The sequence below is a fragment of the Sander vitreus genome, chromosome 4 (assembly GCF_031162955.1).
Source record: "Sander vitreus isolate 19-12246 chromosome 4, sanVit1, whole genome shotgun sequence".
Classification (NCBI taxonomy): Eukaryota; Metazoa; Chordata; class Actinopteri; order Perciformes; family Percidae; genus Sander; species Sander vitreus.
Window position 1 is genome coordinate 23,484,196 of NC_135858.1, and position 21,702 is coordinate 23,505,897.

At 39.8% G+C, this 21,702-nt stretch overlaps 2 protein-coding genes across 2 annotated transcripts; one reads left to right on the plus strand and one right to left on the minus strand.

Moving 5' to 3' along the window:
- Window positions 1–2,814: 2,814 nt before the first annotated feature.
- On the plus strand, window positions 2,815–10,907 carry nudt3b (nudix (nucleoside diphosphate linked moiety X)-type motif 3b). Its single transcript, XM_078249072.1, has 5 exons — window positions 2,815–3,093; window positions 4,295–4,405; window positions 7,776–7,820; window positions 7,943–8,027; window positions 8,338–10,907. The coding sequence occupies exons 1-5, from the start codon at window positions 2,983–2,985 to the stop codon at window positions 8,532–8,534; spliced, it is 549 nt and encodes a 182-aa protein (XP_078105198.1). The 5' UTR covers window positions 2,815–2,982; the 3' UTR covers window positions 8,535–10,907.
- Window positions 10,908–13,611: 2,704 nt separating this feature from the next.
- Window positions 13,612–20,735, minus strand: rps10 (ribosomal protein S10). The gene is made up of 6 exons (XM_078249073.1): window positions 20,634–20,735; window positions 20,014–20,163; window positions 17,750–17,924; window positions 14,523–14,600; window positions 14,002–14,057; window positions 13,612–13,693 (listed from the first exon to the last, which is right to left on the minus strand). The coding sequence occupies exons 2-6, from the start codon at window positions 20,161–20,163 to the stop codon at window positions 13,652–13,654; spliced, it is 501 nt and encodes a 166-aa protein (XP_078105199.1). The 5' UTR covers window positions 20,634–20,735; the 3' UTR covers window positions 13,612–13,651.
- Between the last annotated feature and the right edge of the window lie 967 nt (window positions 20,736–21,702).

A 21,702-nucleotide genomic window follows, 5' to 3' on the forward strand; every position in this document is an offset into this window, starting at 1 on the left:
CCTCGCCAGCCACTCATCGAAGCCTCCCCAGCATCAAATGGGTTAGGGTTGACAACACACAACTATAACCTTAGACCCTCAATTTAAAAGTCCATGAAAAGACAGGAAACAGGAAAACAGGAAAAAGGAGAACCTCAGGAGAGACTACAAAAGAGGGATGCCTCTGCCAGAACAGACAGCCATGCAATAGGAGTTGTATATACAGACAAAAAAAAGAGGTGACAAAAGCAAATAAGGGAGTTCCTTATGACCAAATAGTTACTACACTGTCAATGGTTTTAAAAAATAATTCACAAGCATTTTAACAATTGAGTGGCATACCTTTTCAAAACCTGGCTCACACTGTACATATGTTACTGCAGGAAGTGAGCGCCCTCTTTTGGACATGAGGGGCCGTGTCTCTGCTCCTGGGTATGACTGGTTCACCAGAGATTGGCAAAAGAGAATGTGTTGCCGTAGCAACTGCAGATAGTAAATGTACAACCTCTAACCCTACCCATACCATACCCTATACAATTATGTTTAATTGCGTAAAGCCTGGTATCCTCCTGAAAAAATAGAGAGGCAAGAAAACACAGGGTGATACATTTTACAGTTTACCTTTGCAACATGTGTCTTTGTACTGAAACAATAGAAATACATTTAATAAGGTCTCATTTTGATCAGGTTGATACTTGGGTTGGATAATGCTGTCCTATACAATACGTACAATGTGTTTGTAATATTGTGTTAGCCTCCTGTATTTCCAAGCGTATGCCTTTGAAGGCTGTAATTAACACAATTTGACATACTGTATGTTAAAAGATATTAATTGATTAAGATATCTGTCTAATTCTAAAAATATACGTCTCGAAAAACAATATGGTATATATAGTATACAATATATATATATATACACACACCATAATCTGTCCACTTTTGCAGAACAATAGGTGGTGTTTTTATTTAAAAATTATATCTCAGTTTGACACTAAGCAGTTTTTGAATGGGAAAAGCAGGGATTTGTTTTAATGAAGAGCCATCTGAGATGTTGTGAGAGGAAAGTAAGATCCACTTCAAATGTCAGTTTCTGTTGGAAGAAACTTCAGAGGGATAAGCTAAGTAAATAAGCTAAGAAGAAATTGTATTGATCCCTGGTGGGAAATTGGATTTTTGCAGCAATAAAAACAATGGGACTTCAACAGGAAAAAAGACAAACATGAAAGAAGCAATAAATCGTCACAATAATATGAGCAATGAAGCAACCAAGAGCATAGAATAAACAGCTTCATGTCAGAAATCATTATGCTGTCAATTTGTAGTGTATGTAAATTGGACTGTAGAGACCGAAAAGTTGATAAATGAAATAGTTCAAAAATGATTTTAGTGAGATTTGAATGCATTACAGGTTTGGAGCTATGGCTTTGCTTGTTATCCAATTAAGCCTAACTGAACACATATTTTTTGATGTGAAGTAGTAGTGCTGGCAGACTTCCTCTATGTCTCTGCAGTTGCTTCTACTACTAAAGCTACATGCTATTAGTCAGTGTATATTATTTGTAGTTGGTGAGTGAGTAGATGAGTAGACAAATTGCTTTAATTCCAAATGAGTTTGTACAATTAAGGTCCACCACTATTATTTTGGGAATCAGATGAAGTAAGCCAAATTGTGGCACAGAGACAGCTTATTATGCATATACAATGTTGGGAATATTGGGATGACTTATCTGGGAAATGGGCAAGTGTACATATTGTTTAATAATTTTGGCATGTCATCACAGATAGCCTATAAGGCACACATGCTTTATAGCTGTGACGAAAATACTGATAATGCAAGATGGCATTAGACAACAAGACAAAACTGTTCCACTATAGCATAGATTTAGGATTTGTACCTCTTTCTTGGAAAAAAAAAGACAAAGAACAAGAAGGAAGAAGACTGGAGTAAAGGGGAGAAGGATCAGATGTGTGCATGATTGCAGCGATCATCTCATTCATTCAGGGAATTCACACCATAAACATTTAAAAACTGTCATGTGTTTGAAAATGCATCTGCAATTGTTTGTGATTTATTTAAGAGTTGCAACTAACAATCATGTCCCTTATCAATTAATCAGCTAGTTATCTTTTGATTAAATCACCGAATTGTTCTATCTATAAAGTGTCAGAAAATAGTGAAAAGCGCCCAATTGTAAGGTGCCACTACAACCGCTTGTCTTATCGGACCAACAGTTCAAAATCCACATATTCATATTAAGTTAACTGTTATACACGACAAATGAAAGCTTCATATTCTCACATTTCAAAGGCTGAACCCAGCAAGTGTTTGGCTTAAAAAAAACTTACTGAAATATTAATTTATTATCAAATAGCTGCTGATGAAGCTTCTGTCAATTACCTACTGTAATCGATTAACCAACTGTATTGCAAGGTTGAACTCGTATGTAAAATAAGCCAACCATTTAGCTCACATTATTGGATCGGTTTTGAGAATCATGCAGGCGCTGTCCATTACCTGCGGTGCTGAAACTGATTAGTCAAACCAGCAGTAATCAACCATTTTGTAATTTTAACGGCATACTACCTGGATAACGTTACATTTGAATTATTCCTGTGAAGTGGTACAATCTTACTTAATTATACATTAGCCTCAAACAAGTGGCTGTGAAAAGCTAGTTGGAGCCAAAAGTGCCAGTTTCCCTCACCGGCTCACTCCAGTCAGAGCGTGGTGTTGCGTTTTCCCCTCTCCCCGTTGCTCCAATTCTTCAACGACTGATAGGTGGTTTTCTTACGCTCTCCGGGCTATTAAAGGGTAAATTACGTCGTGGGCGTAGCGGCTTCTTGTAATGGCGACCGTGCCGTAGATGTGCCTAGGTTTGTGAAAATGAAGCGAAGAAGAAGTTATTTCTTTTAAGTAAAACGCCGAGGTTCCCCGGAGGAGGACTTTGCGTCTACAAGCATCATCTTTATAAGTGGTAAACTTAGCTGTACTTTTGAACTTTTATGCCCTTTGAAATGATGAAGCTCAAGTCAAACCAAACCCGGACGTACGACGGGGATGGCTACAAGAAGCGGGCCGCCTGTCTGTGTTTCAGGAGCGAGACTGAGGAGGAGGTGAGTCCGGTGATGTTGCTGTCTGGCGGGCCAAGCTAACATTAGCAGTCGTAGCTGCCTCCAGTGTCTTCTCTGTCTGTAAATCGGTATATTTATCAACACAGCTGTGGTTTGATGCCAGCTGGAAACAATGCCTCACTCGTTTTTAACCTACGGTATTGTCGTGTGCGGTTGTTTATTAAACATTAGTTTTGAGCTCGTACTTACCTAGGTGTTATGTAAGCCTCTTTAGCTGTGCATAAAACCAACCTCGGGTTTTTATACACAGCGTTAGTTAGAATCAACCAGTTAGCTGCATGCTAATACTTACGGTAGCTTGCTAACTCACGTTAGCCGTGTTGCTGCTGTGGGCAGCCACAGCCCACTGCACAGGCTGTGATGAGTGGCGGTGACTTTAATCATAATGAGACGCGACTGGATATAAATCATTGTTAAGTGTTCTAAAGTGACAATCTGAGATGTTTATCTGCTCATGGTACAGATGATTTCGCGATCAAAATAGTGTTAACTTTGGCGTAAATGCAACTGGTATTGCTTGGCAAACAGTGGACTTTTATGTAGCCATTAGCTATGCTAGCGTTAGCCAAAATACAACACTGGCAGCAATACCCGGTTAGCCTACATCACTATGCATAATAGTCAACGTAACTGTTAATATGCCACTCGCTACCTTCATGTGCTTTTCCACGAAAACCAGTCAAAGGGGCTTTCAAAGGGTTATTTGAGATCAGAGGCGATTTTGCAAAGCTGATGCCTAGTCAACAACATGCACAAAGCTGTCTTTGTAGTGGAAATATTATTACCGGGGGACGGCTAATGGAGACTTAACTAATTCCTCATTCTGGTTAAAGTAGAAGCTAGACTGTAAATACCATGGGCTGTTGATGATAGGAAACAAATCGGTATGACCTGCACGTAGCTAGGAACCTCCTTTTTTTATTTTAACCAGAGACTATAGTCTACCAGATCGACAGTTGGACAAGCCTCAGCTTTTCTCCCAACAGATTGTTGACACCATGAACTCACCATACTTGTGCTGAAAAGGCAATGCAAAGTGTGAACTAAATACATTTACAATAACTGGGCCCCAGGTCACTTTTTGGTAGTTTTCATTGACATAGTTGACAGGTACTACACGATTATCAAACAACATTGAGTTCGGCTGTAATGCCTAACCAGTCTTGTATGGGATGCTTCACAGGTGCTGCTGGTGAGCAGTAGTCGACATCCTGACAAGTGGATAGTTCCTGGAGGAGGGATGGAGCCTGAGGAGGAGCCCAGTGTTGCTGCAGCTCGAGAAGTGTGTGAAGAGGTTGGTTCTGTAACTGTTTTTCATAATTATTACATCTGACTTAAGCCTATATTGTGGGCCCCTTTTTTTCTTTCTTTCTTTTGCTTGTAACTGACTGACTGATGTTCCTATGTAGACTGTGCACTTGAAAACTTTACTTGACACTTGTATCTTAAACATGGATGTGAAACATGCCTTTCTAGCTTTAGTTCATGGCCAGGAATATTGTTCTGAGAAAAGATTTCCATTTGCAGTGTGGCAAATACGTTTTGAGTGTAAGCTCATAAGATGTATTGTATTTCATTTCTATTAAATCATGTCTGTATTTAACACTGGGCCTAATACCTTGCTCTCAAAACCCATTTCGTCAGTGCAGTCATCTTGTTTGCATGGACAGAGAAAGAGCCTAGCAACATGTAAGCTCTATAATAGCATCATGTTACAAAGCAGTGTTTAGGTGTCAAAGGAGGTCACACTGAGATTGAACACTGGCTACCCAGTGGTTGCACTGCAGCACTATCCAACACCACAAATACTGCAAACGAAGGAAAACAATCGGCTTTTATTCTTTGTATGTTTTTAGACAGTTCTATTTTTTATAACAGCAGCCTTGTTAAAAAAGACAGGTTTGAAGGGCAAAATGTGTCTGTTTTGTTTGTGTGTGTGTGTGTGGGAGGATAGGTGCCAATTGGTAAACCTTCCTACAGCTCATTGAAAATCAATACCACTGCTTGCGCCGATCCATTAAATCGGGTATCCCCCTTGTGTATGAGCTGTACATCACTTGGGTATTTTGATCAGAATGGCGACAGGTCACTGAAGACACTAAATCTTACCCAGCTGTCAGCTCTTGGCGGGTTACTGACCATATAAAGCCTGTTGTCCGTGTGTGATCCATCACACTGATGGATGCTGATACCATACCTTATCCTGGCTCCTGCTGTTAGGTAGCTTTGGCGGTTGCAGGATGCTCTGGCTTGCCAGCACATTTCCACAAAGGTCAAAAGCAGAGTCCCATCACTACGGATGTTTGTTAAAAGTGCTGAAAGGAGGCATTCAGAAACGTTCGTGGTGACTTTGAGTGGTACCCAATGCATCACCACGTCTTGTGGCGTCCTAAGCTTCTTATTTGACGGTGGTGCAACAGGACATTTCCTAATCCTGGCGAGCTTATTCTGACAACCATATGAGCTGTGTAGTAATTGCTTGTGCTTAAAGGTTTGGAGTCTTGCCAGGGATGACAGTGAAGACACAGCACTCAAGAGCAGGCCAAAGGTTACAGAAGGTTCCTTTTTGTCTATCGGACTGTTCACGACCTCGGCCTATGCTCGCTAGTCATACGTCCTGCACCAGGAAGACACAAGACAGTATTGCATAACTTGTAATGCCTCAATGCTGTGCATCCTCTCCGAAATGATGCCCAGTAGTCTTTAGTTACATGAATGTTGGGAGACATTTTCAATCTCAAAACATACAGGTTGACTTTTGGCCTATTACTTAATACCTAGCATGTCTTTGGGGGTTTCTAGTGGTGGACCTGCTCTTTTACACATGATCTTGCTGAAGGCTTGAAGAGTCCAACTCTGAGTCCATGGTGCAGAGAGTGCAGTCAACATTTATTTATAGACTGAAACTGGAACCTGAAGAAGCTGCAAAGATGTCAGCAAGCAGCCTGGCTCTGTATCTAAACCTGACCTACACCTCTGGGAGTTAAGACCTTGGAGATTATTTTTGTTATTAATATATGTTTGAAGGTAACAAGCAAGTTGTCCTCTCTCTAGGAAAGATTGTGACATTGGCATTGCTCAGGTGTTAGGGTCATCATGGGAAGAGTTGGTTGTTTTGTTTGTTCGTAACTTTTTTACATGATACGATTATGGTACTCAAAATCTTACAGCCGTCAGTATGTGACAGTAAGTGATAGCTGAACAAAGGTGTTAACATGTTGTTTGCAGCTGTTGAATTTAGAACAGCATCCTTACTCAAATGACAGAAAGTAGAAGTCATTTCATAAGCAAAAATACCAAACTTTTGCTGCTGGGTCCAGCTTCTCAAATCTGTCAATTAGCTGATTTTCTCTGTTTTATATTGTATCTTAAATATCTTTGGGTTTCCCACTGTTGGTTGGACGAGGCTTGGGCTCGAGGAGGTTGTAAGAAAATAAATGGCAATTTAAATCAGTAGTGAAAAATATTATAATAGCTAATATAATATTAATATAGCTTATACTGTAAATGCACTTTTAGTTTGAGTTACAGTTGGTCAGGAAAGTTCAAAATTACAATTAACTTGTTTTTATTTATTTTTTGGGGGGGGGGTAAAGTGACCAGGTCATACTTCTTCAGAAGTAGCGTGAACACTCAAATCTGGCCCAGATCAGATTTTTATTTTTATTTTTTTTTAAATTATATTTAGACCACTTCCATATTATATTATTTTATTTTATTTTTCAATGCGGCTGCAGTGTGAACAACCAAGGCGGAGTTGATGCGACTTTTACGTCAATCTACATCGACATTTGTCACAATTATGCGTCGGCGGGAATTATCCCTAGACACAGACAGTAAAATTAAAACTTGACTAGGCCTACAAAATGGAGAGCATTGATGGAGCAAGTCAATGGAGGGAGAGTGAGGTGTTAGACCTAATTAGTGTATGCTCATTAATGGTACGGCTGCCATTACACAAGCATTTCAAAATAAAAGCGAAAATGCTTACTTCCTCCACAACCTCCCTAACTTTAGTGCAACAGCGTGCTGCGTCTGATGTCATTTGTTATTGTTCTTCTGCTCATGCGGGTCAGTTTGAAACCGCAAACAGTTCACACTGGAATCTGATATAGGCCACATTTTAAAAGGTAATGTGAACATCCAAACAAAAAAAATCGGATCTGAGCAAAAAATCTGAATTAAGCATTAAGACTTGCGGTGTGAACGTAGCCTATGTGTCTGTTTTCAGAACATAGACTGTCAGACTAATTTGATTACTTTATTACTTACTGTTGGCTAAATTAGACCTCATTGTACTGAAGTGTGAAATGAATGAAGAAAGTACTTGCGAGACATGACTTGACTTGGTAAGATAGTCAGTCAGTTTTTGTAATTGTTTTACTAGATGTTACTTGGAGGATTCAGCATCAACCCAGGAATTAGATGAGTGAATTTGCATCATATGATGTAATGTAATCCACTGAAACACAAACGCTTTCAAGATTACAGTCTCAACTAAACACTACGAGGTTAACAAATGTAGTGTTGTTCGGCTGTTAGATCTAATTACATTGTACAGGTGTTATGTTTTTGCCTCCTTCATATTTAAGAACAGCCGTTGGTTGTCCATTGTAACTGTATGCTGTGCTATGTATTTGTTGACATTCTCATTTACTTAACAGGCCGGTGTGAAGGGGACTTTAGGTCGCTTAGTTGGAGTATTTGAGGTGAGGATTGTTTGCTGTTGACCTTTTTTATTGTTTTTTTGGTCTTCAAATGTAAACATACTGTGAAGCATGTTTGCGAATGAGAATTGAAAATATGACCACCCCCCCCCCCCCTCCCACAGAACCAAGAGAGGAAACACAGAACCTACGTCTACGTTCTTATTGTAACGGAGTTGCTGGAGGACTGGGAGGACTCGGTCAACATTGGTAAAGCATTGCATTTGTTTACTTGTCAAAATGGGGATCATAGGGACAAAGTGCTTAGTCAGTCACCTGCTGTCTGTCACTTTTGTTTTTCTTTCCCAGGCCTTATTGATATTACTATTCAGAGATTTTATTGTAGGTTTGTTGTGGGGGAGACCAGCTTTCTTCCTTCCCTTGTGATATTTACTTTAATGTTGTGCACAGTACTGATAATTCGTCAAATTTATTATTATTATTATTATTTTATTTATTTTTGTTCTTGGGTTGTCTCTCTCATGTCTTAACTTGTTTCACAATGGTGTTTTGTCGACAGGGAGAAAAAGGGAATGGTTTAAAATAGACGATGCCATGCAAGTGTTGCAGTGTCACAAGCCTGTGCAGGCCACCTACTTCGAGGCTCTCCAGGAGAGTTGCCCGACCAGTAATGGAACACCTTTGGTGGCAACGATAGGCGGGGACCTTTCCCCTACCTACAGCATCAATCAGAGCTCCGTCTCGGGTATCAGATAACTAAAACTCTGACACCTCCGGGAGTTTTCGCCACCACTTGCGCTCTTACTTGTGTCATTTCTCTTCTCTGTTCTTTTCTCTTTTGTCTAAATAACATGGTTTGCCTTGCCAACTCCTTTGTGCCAGAACTGTGGCGCAGACCTGATGACAAGTGTTGGGTGAATAGTCTGAAACACTTTGTAAATGTAATTTTTGACCCCTATTTTTTGTTTTCTTTTTACTGACAACTGCATGAAATGTCTCCTCGCTCCCCTCATTCTCTTTCCTTAACGCGCCCTTAGCGTGGTGTTTATTGAATGCAAGAACTACTTTTTACTGTTGTAATGTAAAACTGTATACTTAGTGCTTACGCTGAAGGCTTTTGGTGGTCTTTTTTTTTTTTTAAGTCTCCTTTTTTTTTTTTTTTTTTTTCAGTTATTTCTGTGAATGAATGTGCCCATTAGTGTACTCTCTCCCCTGTTAATAAGGATAGGAAATGTTGTCTGTATCTGAATGAACACAATTGTGGGAAGTGACTTGTCTTGCATGAGCACTGTTATGTTGTGTCTCACTCGCTCGAGTGACCTGATGCTGACTGTGCAACAGGCTTGTGGTAAGGTCTTCATTTTGCTGCTTATCGTGGTTTTTGGAGTCTCTTGAATCAGAAGGATATGGCCCCTCACTAGTTCTTCAATTTCAAGTGTCGTGTGTTTCTCTCCCATTTGGGAAGCAAGCCAAGCACTACAGGTTTCAACAGAGCATATAGACTGTAAAGAGAGAGAGACTGTCAACATACAATATCAAATTACCACCTTTCTCCTCAGTGTCTTTACATCCTTTTTAATCCCTTTATCTATTTTTTTTTTTTTTTATAAATTCTTTCCTTACAAAGTCTTCCTCCACATACTGAGAGGGTAGAAGTAGTAGAGCTTAAAATCATTGAGTCATGGTAATTTCAAAATGCAGCACATATCACTTAAGTTATTAAAGCCCATTTCCATATGTAACTCCTCACATTCAGTTTGGTTAAAAGCAATTGTTTACACTGTGTTCGTAACAGCGCAGGTGACTAGTGGGCACTTATTATGGTCATGATATTTCTTTTCTTTTTTTTACCCATCCTTTTAAGTATAGTATTTAATCGGCATCCCAAAAAAACACTCAAAACACCTGCTTGACATCGAAATATAACGCTGATGCAGAACAAACAAACCTTGTACAGTTTGAGACCTCGTTTTTAACATGTAAAATGCTTTTGGATACTAGTTTTTGTTTTTATGTTTTTCTCTCTAACGTCTGGCTAAAGTCTCTTTAGCCGAGCTGCGTCACTTGGCCTCGATGTGGCAGGGGCAGCTGGCTCAATACTGTGAAACTGGAGGCGCTGTAGATAGCATGTTAGAGGTTTTTATTGTAAATTGTTTATTTCTGTATAGATCAAAGGTGAGAGTACAAATGACAAAACACCTGTTGCACATCTGTGAGTCCGACATGTCATTTCAACCGAGGCTGGAAGAAGTGATTGGCGTTGGCTTTGGAGCTGTTGGGACCTTTCTCTTGCGATAGCATACAGTACATCTGAGGCTAAAGAACAAGGCATGTGGCTGTGGTTGTTGGTGAGAGTGAAAAGTCTATGATAGACTATTCTCAAAATCCTTCCTTTTCATTTAGACCAAAACAAATTTGTAACCGTAAGTGATTCTGTTTTTTGGCCAAGCTAAAGTCTAGTTTCCAAACCACTACTTAGTTTAAAAGTAAAGCAGACCTGAAATTTCTTTTCAAGCCAGCAGCTGTTCCACTGTCCCCAGTCAGTGTGTTTTCTCATAGGCTGTTTCTTTGATTGGTCTTACTAAAGAAGGTAAACATGATTGTGGTTTTCTATCCATATTTAAACCTGTAATAAGAGTTTTTGACCACTTGGGAGCTGCGGAAAACAAGCTGTAAACACTGACGTTTTTTTTGGTTAAGATTATATGGCAAACTTGTTGGCAAAAAGTTGACATATTTACACATACACATATGGAGCAAAATTGGCATACGTTATATGTATTTTTTTTAATACATATAAGTCAATGATTACCTTGCCAGCACTCAAACTACAGCTCTAATTGGGTTTTTATCTATTGCTAAGATTCATGGGAGCTGTAGTTTTCGAATGCCAACAAAATAAGCAAAATTGTTACAATTACAAATGATGGGGTGCTCAGTATGTACTGTCCAGTACAGTAGCAGATGCTCATTTAACTTTGAATATGGACAGAAAACTCAAGTATCATGATTCAGTCGAACAGAAACTGATGGGGGGGAAGACAGGCTTCATGGGACAGCGGTTCCCAAACTTTCATGTGAAGGACCCCTAAACTGACACAAATTAGACCATGGACCCCCATTTAATAATACCCCCCAAAGAGAGAGAAAAATAGTCCAATTATTTCAAGAAAAACCTAAGTGGGAATATTACAAGAAAAAGTCGTCTAAATATAAAAAATATAAAAAGTTGAGCTACTTGTTCTGATTGACAGTATATGTGAAAGGAGTCTAAGGCTCCTTCACAACCGTTTGAGCCTTTGAACTGTTTTGTTGCTGTGTATCAGAAAGGTGAGGTGGCCAAAGTCTTGCTTTATGATGCTCTACCTGGCACTTCATGAGAGTTTGTGCTGATTAGACTTTAAGTCTGTAATGAAATGTGCAATCGGATGTTAAGGGGATGAACCTTTTTATATGGTTTTGAAAAAAAAAAAAATCTAAAACCTCTCTGAAGTGATTGGCAATTCGCTCTTGGTGGTTGGACGCCAGTGACAGGTACTGTCAAAATGAATGTGAGGAGGAGTTCTACAAGTAACAGCCAGTGATTTAATTATTAATGACCACTTGTTCTTGATCTTTCTCTTTTCTTTAATCTGTTGTGTTATTGACAAGCTAATGTCTTGTATATAGCTAACACAGCACCCTTACAGCCAGAGGACACACTGGCTTTGGTCAATAAGGAATAGTGTCTTTTTTTTATTATTATAAACCACTCCCTGCTAACTTAAAATTCAGGCACTTCCTGTTTATAAGTAAAGTGATTTGGGCTGGAGTTCAGGAGGGAATTTATGAAGTACATGTATCCATATAAGCACGTTTGAGTTAAAAGGCGTCAGACCTTTTCTCCCGATCAGAGTGTCACTTTTTCATTTACCAAAAGTGATGGTTTAAATATGTATTGCCTCATCTTGTGGCCAAAGCAACAACAACAAATGTCAATCAGTTTCCTTTAGCACGATGAGGTCATTTTCATGACTAAATGACTTCAATGATTAGAAATGGATTGAAAAAGCTGCTAAAAGATTACCCCAAATACTAGTAATTAAATAAATTGAACATGTGCACCCGACCTCAGCCTTGAAGTTGCATACTTGTAATTGTGTTCTCCAAGGTATACGTGTCACTGGAATTTTTCTTTTCCTCTCTGTCATTTGGGACTGGAATTAAACCAGTGCAAGAAGACTGAAGATTGTAATATAAATGTGCCAACAAATAAACACCAGTATTTCACATTCAGGCCAGTGTCGTGTTCATGTCGGCAAGTTTTATTTTTATTTGTGCCTGTAGTACTCTTTCATACAGTAATAATACACTAAAATCTAGACAAGATGATTGATTTGAAGTTTAGTGTGCTGTACTGAAGTTATTGAACAGGGAATTCCTTGTTTCTGTACCAAGTTTTATATATTTTATAAATCGAGGCAGTGTCATAACTTATTGCTGTGTCCCCATTCCACACTACAGGCATATGATATATAAAAAAAATGTTAACAGTATACTATTTTTGCATTTGGTATACAATAAATTATCACACAACTTTTATAGGAAAAGAAATGATTGTCCATTATGTACGCTATCAGAACGCCACTGCAAATAGCAAAAGGAGAAAGACCTCCCTTAAAATGTGTTTAAGCTGTAGCTAGAGCCTCGAACCGTATCCCAAACATACTGATTTTAAGTTGTTTTCACTATGGAAAGGTGGACACAAAGTGAAAACAAAGTTAACAGTCAATATGCACCCTAAAAATCAGATTTCCTTTGAGTGTGCTGTTAATGCAATGCACAAGGGAAATGGCAGAGCTGCTCACAGCTGGAAAATAAGATTGTGGATGGTGTTGAAACCGCCTCAGAATCACGACAGCCAAAATGTAACACTGTTTTGGGGAAAAAGTTTTGCAGTCTCAAACTAGCAGTTTAATTCTTAAAATTGAGGTTGATGTTTATCATTTCATGTTAGTATTAACGGTTGAATGTTTCTTTTATATCAACTGCAAAACCAGAAGACTATCAGGCTTAGTAGATAGGTTACAATAAGCATGCTGCAGAGTGATGAGAGAAAACGGATGCTGTATACCTTAAGGTCATTGAATTCAAATTGTGGGACAATAGTGTACACACTGTTAACATCACAATTGGATGCAAAACTTCCTGCTTCAAATAGCTTGACTCATTTCTAATTTGTTACGGTTAACCCCCTCTCCCACGCACTCCCAAGAAAGTGAATGTGGAAGACAGGCAGCTCTGGCTGTCTGGGAGATATCAGCCAAATCCTCCAATAAATGTAGCTCCTACACCGTAAGTTTTAGTAAAACATCTAGAAAAGAAAACCGCCATGTGTCACTTCTGCAACGCAATGTTGACAGACAGCTGGGACCACCTACATTTTTATTGCCACTTATAAAGGAAGCATAAAGAAAGGTGAGCAAAGTCTAAGTGAAGCTAGCAAAGCCAGCTAGCTAATTTTCAATATGCCTCTACCAAAACTCTTCAGAAAGCTCTTCACCCTAAGTGACTTAGCCAATATTAGTTTTAAATATTAACTAGTTGTGTATATACTGTGTGTTTCAGTTTGTTCTGGTCTTGGATTGGTCTGATCCTATTTTAAGTTCTGTACATAACTGGACAGTCATCTTGACTTGTGCTCACTAGTCTTCTAACTGCTAACATCCCCCTGCTCAGCATAAAAGATCTGAGAATGTCTGAAACAAGCAGTTAACTTTTAAATCCTTTGTCACAATCCACAACCACAATTGAGACAATCCTCCTTAATACAAACAATACTGAGATGGGTGACTTATTTTGATTTTCTTTATTGTACAGAAAAATGGTGACATTTACTGAGGCTGCTGTCCTCTGCCACGTCCGAAGCCACCCCTCTGCAACAGGGAAAAGGTTTTGTTAATATATCAGCTAACAAGAGTCCAACAGAAGAATGTTTTATCGCTGCACTATACAACTAAAGTCAGCTTGCTGGCATTCCTTATTGAACCCATTATAAAACCGCACCCACAAGCGAACAATGTTTCAGGGAGGAATGTTTGACATTCTTGTATAATTGCTGTATAAAACATTCATTTGCCATACAAAAAAAAAAAAAAATGCTCGTCTCGAAAACAAATAAAAAAACTTACCACAAAGGGAAATTTACATGGTTTTACAGTGAAAATATGAAAGCAGTACTTACAAACTGGAATTCTGTGGCAGCTCCAGCACCGGCCTCTGCTTTCTTGTCAGCACCAGCTGATGGAGAAGTTATGAATAAACAAGTCAGCCAACAACTTTCAAATCTTAAGCTTCAAAACACATAAGCCACCACTAAACTAGCTAAACAAAAAGGCTTATAGCACACAGTGTTGTTTACCAAGTCTTTGACTACATTGGAAGGGAAGATACCCAAGGTAAATAACTTCAGTCTATTGTTGTGAAACTCTGCTTAAACAAGTTAACATTCAATGCTTAAATGAAAGTTTCAATTGAGGGATTTTCTTTCAATTATATACATTTTTCATTCTCAAAAATAAATTGTTGGCAATTACAGAGCATTCTCAATGCATAACAATCCAACTTACTATTCCAAGACAAAGTCACTATTTCTACCTGCCTTTCTAAGACTTTATGCTGCTCGTTTAAACTATTAACACAACACAAGGCCACATAAGCAACTCAGTTCATAAGGGTGGATTACATTGCTACAAGTATACTTACGGGGTGCAGCAGATCGCCTGTATGTATCTCTGTCAGCCTCACCACGGTTAAGGCGGGCGGGCCTCTCTCCTTCCATTCCTGCAGAAATAAACAAGGAAAATTCAGCTCAGGTCCACTTTGGTTATGGGTTATTTTTGCTGCACACAAAAGGATGAAATCAAGAGGAAAATCAGTACACTTTGAAGTGAGTTTAGTTTTAAAGCCAAGGGGTTTCACTAAATACAGTGAGCCATGTAAGGGAACAGTATTGGTTAACATTTGGCCTCAGGGCCTCTATCATGAGCTGGGGTTGATGCATAGACTGTACAGGCGAGGCCAAAACATCTTGATTGCCCCCTGGTGGCTGGCTGCAGTATAGACCATGAATCCCATCCCCTCCATGTTAGCAGATAGGACATGGGCCAAACTAAAATATATATTCAAAAGGTGGTTTTCATTGGTTATTTGATGCTATAAAAACGGTGAAATTTCATGATTGACAGCTGTGACTGACTCGCAATTGGTCAGGTGGGTGTCTGGGCGGGACTTGATCCTGCCGCTTCAACGCCTGATCCCTACTGCGCAGACTGGCTCCAAAATGACAAGATGCAGCACCCGTATCTGGGATATTTTGGCTTCACTTTTGTACAGTGGAAGGAGGTGAGGCGTGTCGGCCGTCTTTAGATACAGTCTATGGAGCAGATTATTCATGACCAACTTGAAGACACTTGTATGCTTAAGGGCGAAACCTGACCCTAGAATGTACTGCTGTGCGCAGGAACAGCAGACTTCCTGTTGCGGCTTTTACTCGGTTTAGACCTAGTGCTGGACTGTGGCACGGTTTCAATGCAATCGCGGCCGGTTTCATCTGAAGCAGGTTGTAAACAACATTTAACCAATGGTTAAGTGTCACTTTCACTGCGCTTGGCGCTCTGCTGCTCCCGTCTTCTTAGACAAAGTGCAAGGGTACGCTTTGTGAGTGTATATTTTATTTGAGCGCTCAAATTTACAAACTGTCCAGTTTGTGCGCACTGCCGCTCAAAGTGACTAATTTTGAGCACATCCAAATGTGTATGAGAGAGTGAGACCAGCTCAAGATATATATTTTAAAAAAAATCAATATGTGGCAGCAAATGATATCGTTGCCGGTCGGCCACAAATAAATGAATGTGTGCTCGCAAATTGTTATGATCGCGCTACAAAGGAACAAATTGCCTAATTAGCTATGCATCTGCAAAGTAGTGGAATTTTTGTAGACTTTGCAGTTGAGACCACCCAGCCCCTCCATGTCTTCACATCCGGAGCAGAGGGAGGCTGAGAGGATCAATGATGCTACAGATCTGTTGGAATTGGCCGGCACACTTTACTTAACCTGAAGTTCAACAACTTTAGGTAACTATTAACCAGTCCACCAGTATGTAATTCTTATGTTTTTTGTAGATTGAGAGATATATATATCTCTCTACATACACACACGTCAATAAGTACATCATATTTGCCATTAATTAGTCTACATAATTTTAAAAATAATAAACTAAACTAAGTTGACAATAAATTAATGTATTCTTTAATTCTAGGGATGGGGTAGGCTCTCTAAATATTGGTGTTTTATTACAAAAATAAACTTGTCAATATAAATTATTTATTTTCCTCTTCATGTTTTTTGCTTTTGTAAGATTTATATCATCGTTATTGTATTGGTGTCTTATTGTTATCACCTTGGAAATCTCTCTAAAGCACAACAACATTTTCTGGGGATCTACTCAAAGATTCCTGTTTGATGTAAAATCCTTAAATACATGATAAGCATCAGCTGTTCTGAATAAGGTAGCAGATCCAGACACATGTACCGATAAAGAAAGGGTGATTATCGGACTTGTGATTTCCCCACAAAGTCCCAGCCCTTCCTACTAAATTAGCAGAAAATATTGAGACTTGATCAGTGGTTGGATTTGCATTTTCCAATTTTATAATTATATAACATAATTCAGTTACAGCAGGTCATCTGAGGTTAATACACAGCTGAAACCCTCAACTATCAGTTGCTTAACTCTCAACACTTAGCCATGGCTGCAACCTTTTGTCTTCATGTTAATCTCTTTGGAATGCTTCCACTCAGCAGGCTAAAGGCCCTGACGCACCGCACCAAGCCAACGGCCGGGCACTAGTGGCAACGACGGCTGACTGTGGCGTCGTTGCCTTTGTCTGGACCAAAAATTAGCATTGCAACACACCGCAGAGACTACAGCCGACGGCCAAGTACCACGTACGCTCTGCGCCTGCGTGAGAGGAAATAACTCCATTCCAGCAGGCGGCGGTAATCTATCATTCAACAAGGAAAACCGGATATCGTTGCTATGATACCCACAACAAACGGCGTTTGCTCCATCAGCGGCAGAACCAAACCTACGGTCCCTCTTCTTCACTCCCCACAGCGGTACTGGGAGATGGCTAACCAGACTGTGCCTCTCCCGGTATTTGATGCTTTCTTTCTGCAAAGAAGTCTCCCTACAGTGAGACGGAGGGGAGGGACTGAACGGCCTGCTGCTGGCTCGTTAGCTCACGTTAGCTTGCTAATTTCACCCACTCAACATGCCTTCATCATACACTGGTTACTGTAAATTAGCCAAACTAAATTGTCACTCATCTGGCGATAGCAACGTGCTTTCCTACGATGTGACAAAAGTGTGTGAATTAAACATTAAGTTGGTACATTTTACTAATTTAGAGGCTGGCCAACTGGCTGCTAAGCTAGCTTGCCTGCTAGGGGGATAATTGTTTAGCGGTGCAGAGAGAGAGAAGCCTATTACGGTCTTTACATTAAATATCACGGTATAGGACATTAGGTTATTTTGTAATGTGTAGGTATGTAGAGATCTTTTAAAAGACGTGTTATTGTTGTAATAAATATGCCTACACAAGTAGTTATGTATATCTTGTACGTTTGCCATCCTATGGACATAATGTACAAAAATAGTTATTCCAATCGTTCAGACTGCAAAACGTAAAGGGAGTCTACAATCAATTTGATGTATTTTGAAAACTTAAAACTAGACAGATTAATACATTAGTATTCTAGTGGCATTGGCTGATACTGGCTTTAAAAACCAACATCAGTTATCACTGTCAGTATTCTGCAGATTGTGGCATTGGCTTTAAAGTAAAAAAAAAAAAAAATATTCCAACGATAGAACAAAAGCAAGCAACATTCAACCAAACGCCCATTACGTGTACTACAGTGAGCTTACCCTTGGGCCTGGGCCTTGCGGTCTCTGGGCGGGTCTGGCGGCGCAGAGTGGCAGGAACAATCTCAGGGGGAAGGTGGAGGAAGTCTCTCAGGTACTGGATACCTTCGTTGGTGAGGTACCAGTAAAAATGACGCCAGGCAAATTGCTCCTTGACATACCCACAGGACTTCAAGGACTGGAGGAAAAGCACAAACATAATGTAGTGGTAGTTTTCACAATGGGTACAGTACTACCAACTCCTCTACTGTAAGCACATACTACACATAGTGCATCTTTTCAGACAGTGGTTCATTAACATGTCATGCTCCCCCTTTTGAAGCTCATTTTTATTCTCGTGCCCACCCACCTCACCACATGAACCAACTGTTTAACCAAAAAAGCCCCATTGTTTTATTAAGATACCCTTATCAAGAACAAACTGTTTCAAGTCAAAAAAAAAAAAGTCAACTATGTCCAAATGAGTTTTTAGAAACAAAAACGACAAAACTCCCGTGATACTTACTGATACGCGTCTCTTCCCTCAAAAAAACAAAACAAAGACTGATTCTACGCTACATGTTCTGCAATCCCGCTAACCTGTATCTTGCCAGCATTGTTATCATCAAAACAATTGTATTTTTCAAAAAAATAAAATCAGGTTTCAACTTTGTCGTTTCTCCCTAGCCATGTGTGTACCACCACAAGTCTCAACAGCCGCTTTCCGACCAGAGGGGTTTTTGCAGTTCCTAGAACATAAAATTCCTAAAACCCTTTTTTTCTCGTGTTCCGACCGGACCAATTTGGGAATTTTTAAGTCCCTCTGGCCGCAGTTCCTGTAACTCTTTCAGCTCATACTTCAGGGCAGGGTCTTTTCCCTTTTCCGCATATGAACCTAGGTGAACGAGGGTCGGGTTTCCGGTACAGACAGACCAACAACGGGACAATTTTAAAATCTTATTCATCACTAATTTCACTTCTGACACCGTTTTAGGCGAGAAATGAACTGTTTAGATTTTGAATATAGGCAGTCTTGCGGAAAATGATGCCGAATTGACAATTTGCTTCAAAGTTTTCGGAGTTGAGAAGCTCCATCAAGTGAGGCGACAGCCAGCAGGCGCCTGCTCGTCGCTCGGTCAGTCATGCTCAGACACCTCGCAGTAAGCTGGAGGTCTCTCAGACCGGTATCGTAAATCAGAGGCTTTTATTTCGCCGTTGACGGTTCGTTTGTTTAAATATCACAACACATGTCCATCATAAGATTAACGGGAACCTGTGGTTAACTGTCTTTTCGGAGTTACACTCCACAAGCGTGCCCTTCGGCCGGCCGGCGCACACACCTCTTTGGGAGACTTGTTTAAATTATAACAAATATGCTATATACACATTAGATTTAGTAAATACTTTTTTTGGTGAATTTGTTTTCTGATTTTAACGCTATAAAAGACCGTTGCAGTGCTTGCATCACTCCCTTACCTCTCCTACCAGTTCCTATGGCCACTTGGCCAGTGGGAATGCAAACGGGAAAAAAACGGTTTTGGGGGAGAGTAGTTAGTAGAAATGCTTAGAAGTGGACTTTTCCTCTAACTACGTTCCTGTAACTACTTGGTTGGAAAGCAGCTATTGCCTCCCATTCTGTGCCCCTTAGTTACAGGGGCAATCATTGGTTTCTCTAAATAAAGATAATTAAGCACGATGTTTGACAAACCCAGAAAGCCATGTAAAAACATGAGTCGCTGTTCTGTTGGTATTACCAGACTCCTCAAAGGCTAACCATCTGAATAAAAAAAACAACAACATTCCATCCAGTGCATAAGAATCTCTATCAGAGAAACAAATGGTTACTTACCTCTGTGACCCAAATATAAACTGATGCATGAGGCACAAACTGGGGATAATGGCCACGCTGTATCGAAACAACTACTTTCAAAGTTTAACTTAATTCAGCTGTGCATTGGACTATAATTACTTCCAAAGGCAACAGTAAAATCCAAGCATGAAATATAACAATCTTAACAAAATGCCAGTGGATGTTGCCCAGCATTTTGAACTATCTCAAATGTAATTTTCCTATTGGATCTTGATGTGTGTCCAGTTAAGTGAATTATTTCTATTGAAACATGACCTATTGCTTCTGCAAGTGCAACGATAGCACTGTAACATTACAAATAGTTTATTCTTCAAAGAGAATGGCTCTACAAGAAAGAGACCAACATTCGTCTATACAGCTCAGCTAATATAGCTACATCCACATACAAATATAAACCTTGGATCACCCAGTTTCTCACCTGCATCGCTTTCATCACATGAAGGTTGGGCACATTCTTGTCAGCAAGCTCCGGATGCTTGGGCAGATGGACATCTTTCTTGGCCACCATGACTCCCTCCTTGAATAGGAGCTCATAGATAGCAATGCGATTCTTCTTGGGCATCAGCATCTATTGTAAACGACATATTTATGCATCAAATTCCTCTAGTAACGTTAACGCTGCAGACAGCTTACAATAGCTTCTACTATGAGGGCATGTTAGCGGCTGGCCTGTTAGCTACATGTACTGATATAAACCAAAAGCAGCACAAAGCCCATCAACTAACGCTTTATTAAATCAATATACTAGGTTTGTTTGGTTTACATCACTAGCCACACACTTCCATATAACGTTACATTAACGTCGACCAAGTCGGCCCGCGTTAACCGAGAGAAATGGCAGCCTGTTCGTGAACATCAGTGCCGGGGTCACTTCCCCACTTCTAAGTCTAATATCCACGACTGTAAAGCGTGTAAGGCTGAAATACGTTTAGGTTTTTCATTGTGACATTAACAACAATCGAATATCAAACATTATTGTTTTATCGAACATAAGATGTTGAAGATATATTTAGATTACTACGCTACTTCTGTCTTTACCTTTCCACTTGTTAAGGGACCGGAGCCGGAAGGAACGACAGTCGTTGATCGGTAAGGTTTATCCTCGCGACCCGGGCCTGCTGGAGATGTGTCGCCCCCTGTTGGCGTGGAGGGGAAGAACAACAGGAAACAGCCTAGGGAATATACAGTGATGATGTAGCAAAGACTGCATTTATTAGTTATACATGAAACAACGTCTTTTAAGTTATCAGTTTTTTGTTTGTTTTTTAAATAAAACCTATTAAAAATCTATTTCTATACAACGCTCTGGCGAATGTCATAAATATAAGCATATATGGGTCTGTACATGCTCAAATCCTGTCTTTTTATTAATTTTAGCATTGTTTTATTTCCATGTCTTATCTGTATTATTATTATTATTATTATTATAGCCTATTTATATTACTGTTGGGTATTTCAATCCATTCTTTTTTTTGTGATTTGATTTGCCTCATTGCAGTCCTGAACTATTTAAATCCTGGTTAATGTAAGGTAGTACATCATTTTGTTTTGAAAATATTTTAATATTCTACAAAAGCATCTGTATCAAAACATTGGATGAAATCTGAAATAATCATTGGCGAAATGTAACTACTGTGTCACGCTTCACTAGGACAGGAACCCAAAAGCAGACAAGGTAAGTAGAGTGGAAAAAAGGTAATTTGGTTTTGGTACATGGAAGCAGGGGAATCCAGCTGGTGAGGAAGTGGGTGGAATTGAGTCGGCTGATGGATTAGTGCAGACTCAGTAATAAAGGTGATGCAGACGACCAGACGGTGATGGAGAGAATCTTCCAGGTCCCAAAACTGAAGACAGAGGAACAGGCAGATTAGCAACGGTAAAACGTCACAAAAGAGCAGAACAAACTTCTCAAACTTACTAACTGGCACTCTAGCAAACATACTGGTGAGGATAACGATCCAGCAGGGAATGGATGTCAGTTCACGGCTAAATTGGTGGAGAGGTGATGATCAGGACCAGGTGTGCAGATTGCAGATGAGATACAGGTGAGTGTGATTGCAAATTCTCCCACCTTGCTTCGTCGCCAGGCAACTAGACAGGATGCGTT

What these genes read in the sequence shown, in the direction of transcription:
- nudt3b (XM_078249072.1), top strand. Translation starts at nt 2,983, where the DNA reads ATGCCCTTTGAAATGATGAAGCTCAAGTCAAACCAAACCCGGACGTAC. An exon ending in CTCGAGAAGTGTGTGAAGAG is followed by an intron (nt 4,406 to 7,775) that starts GTTGGTTCTGTA and finishes TTTACTTAACAG; the next exon opens with GCCGGTGTGAAGGGGACTTT. An exon ending in GCTTAGTTGGAGTATTTGAG is followed by an intron (nt 7,821 to 7,942) that starts GTGAGGATTGTT and finishes CCCCTCCCACAG; the next exon opens with AACCAAGAGAGGAAACACAG.
- rps10 (XM_078249073.1), bottom strand. Translation starts at nt 20,163, where the DNA reads ATGCTGATGCCCAAGAAGAATCGCATTGCTATCTATGAGCTCCTATTC. An exon ending in ATGTGATGAAAGCGATGCAG is followed by an intron (nt 17,925 to 20,013) that starts GTGAGAAACTGG and finishes CTTTTCCTCCAG; the next exon opens with TCCTTGAAGTCCTGTGGGTA. An exon ending in CGCAAGGCCCAGGCCCAAGG is followed by an intron (nt 14,601 to 17,749) that starts GTAAGCTCACTG and finishes TTATTTCTGCAG; the next exon opens with GAATGGAAGGAGAGAGGCCC.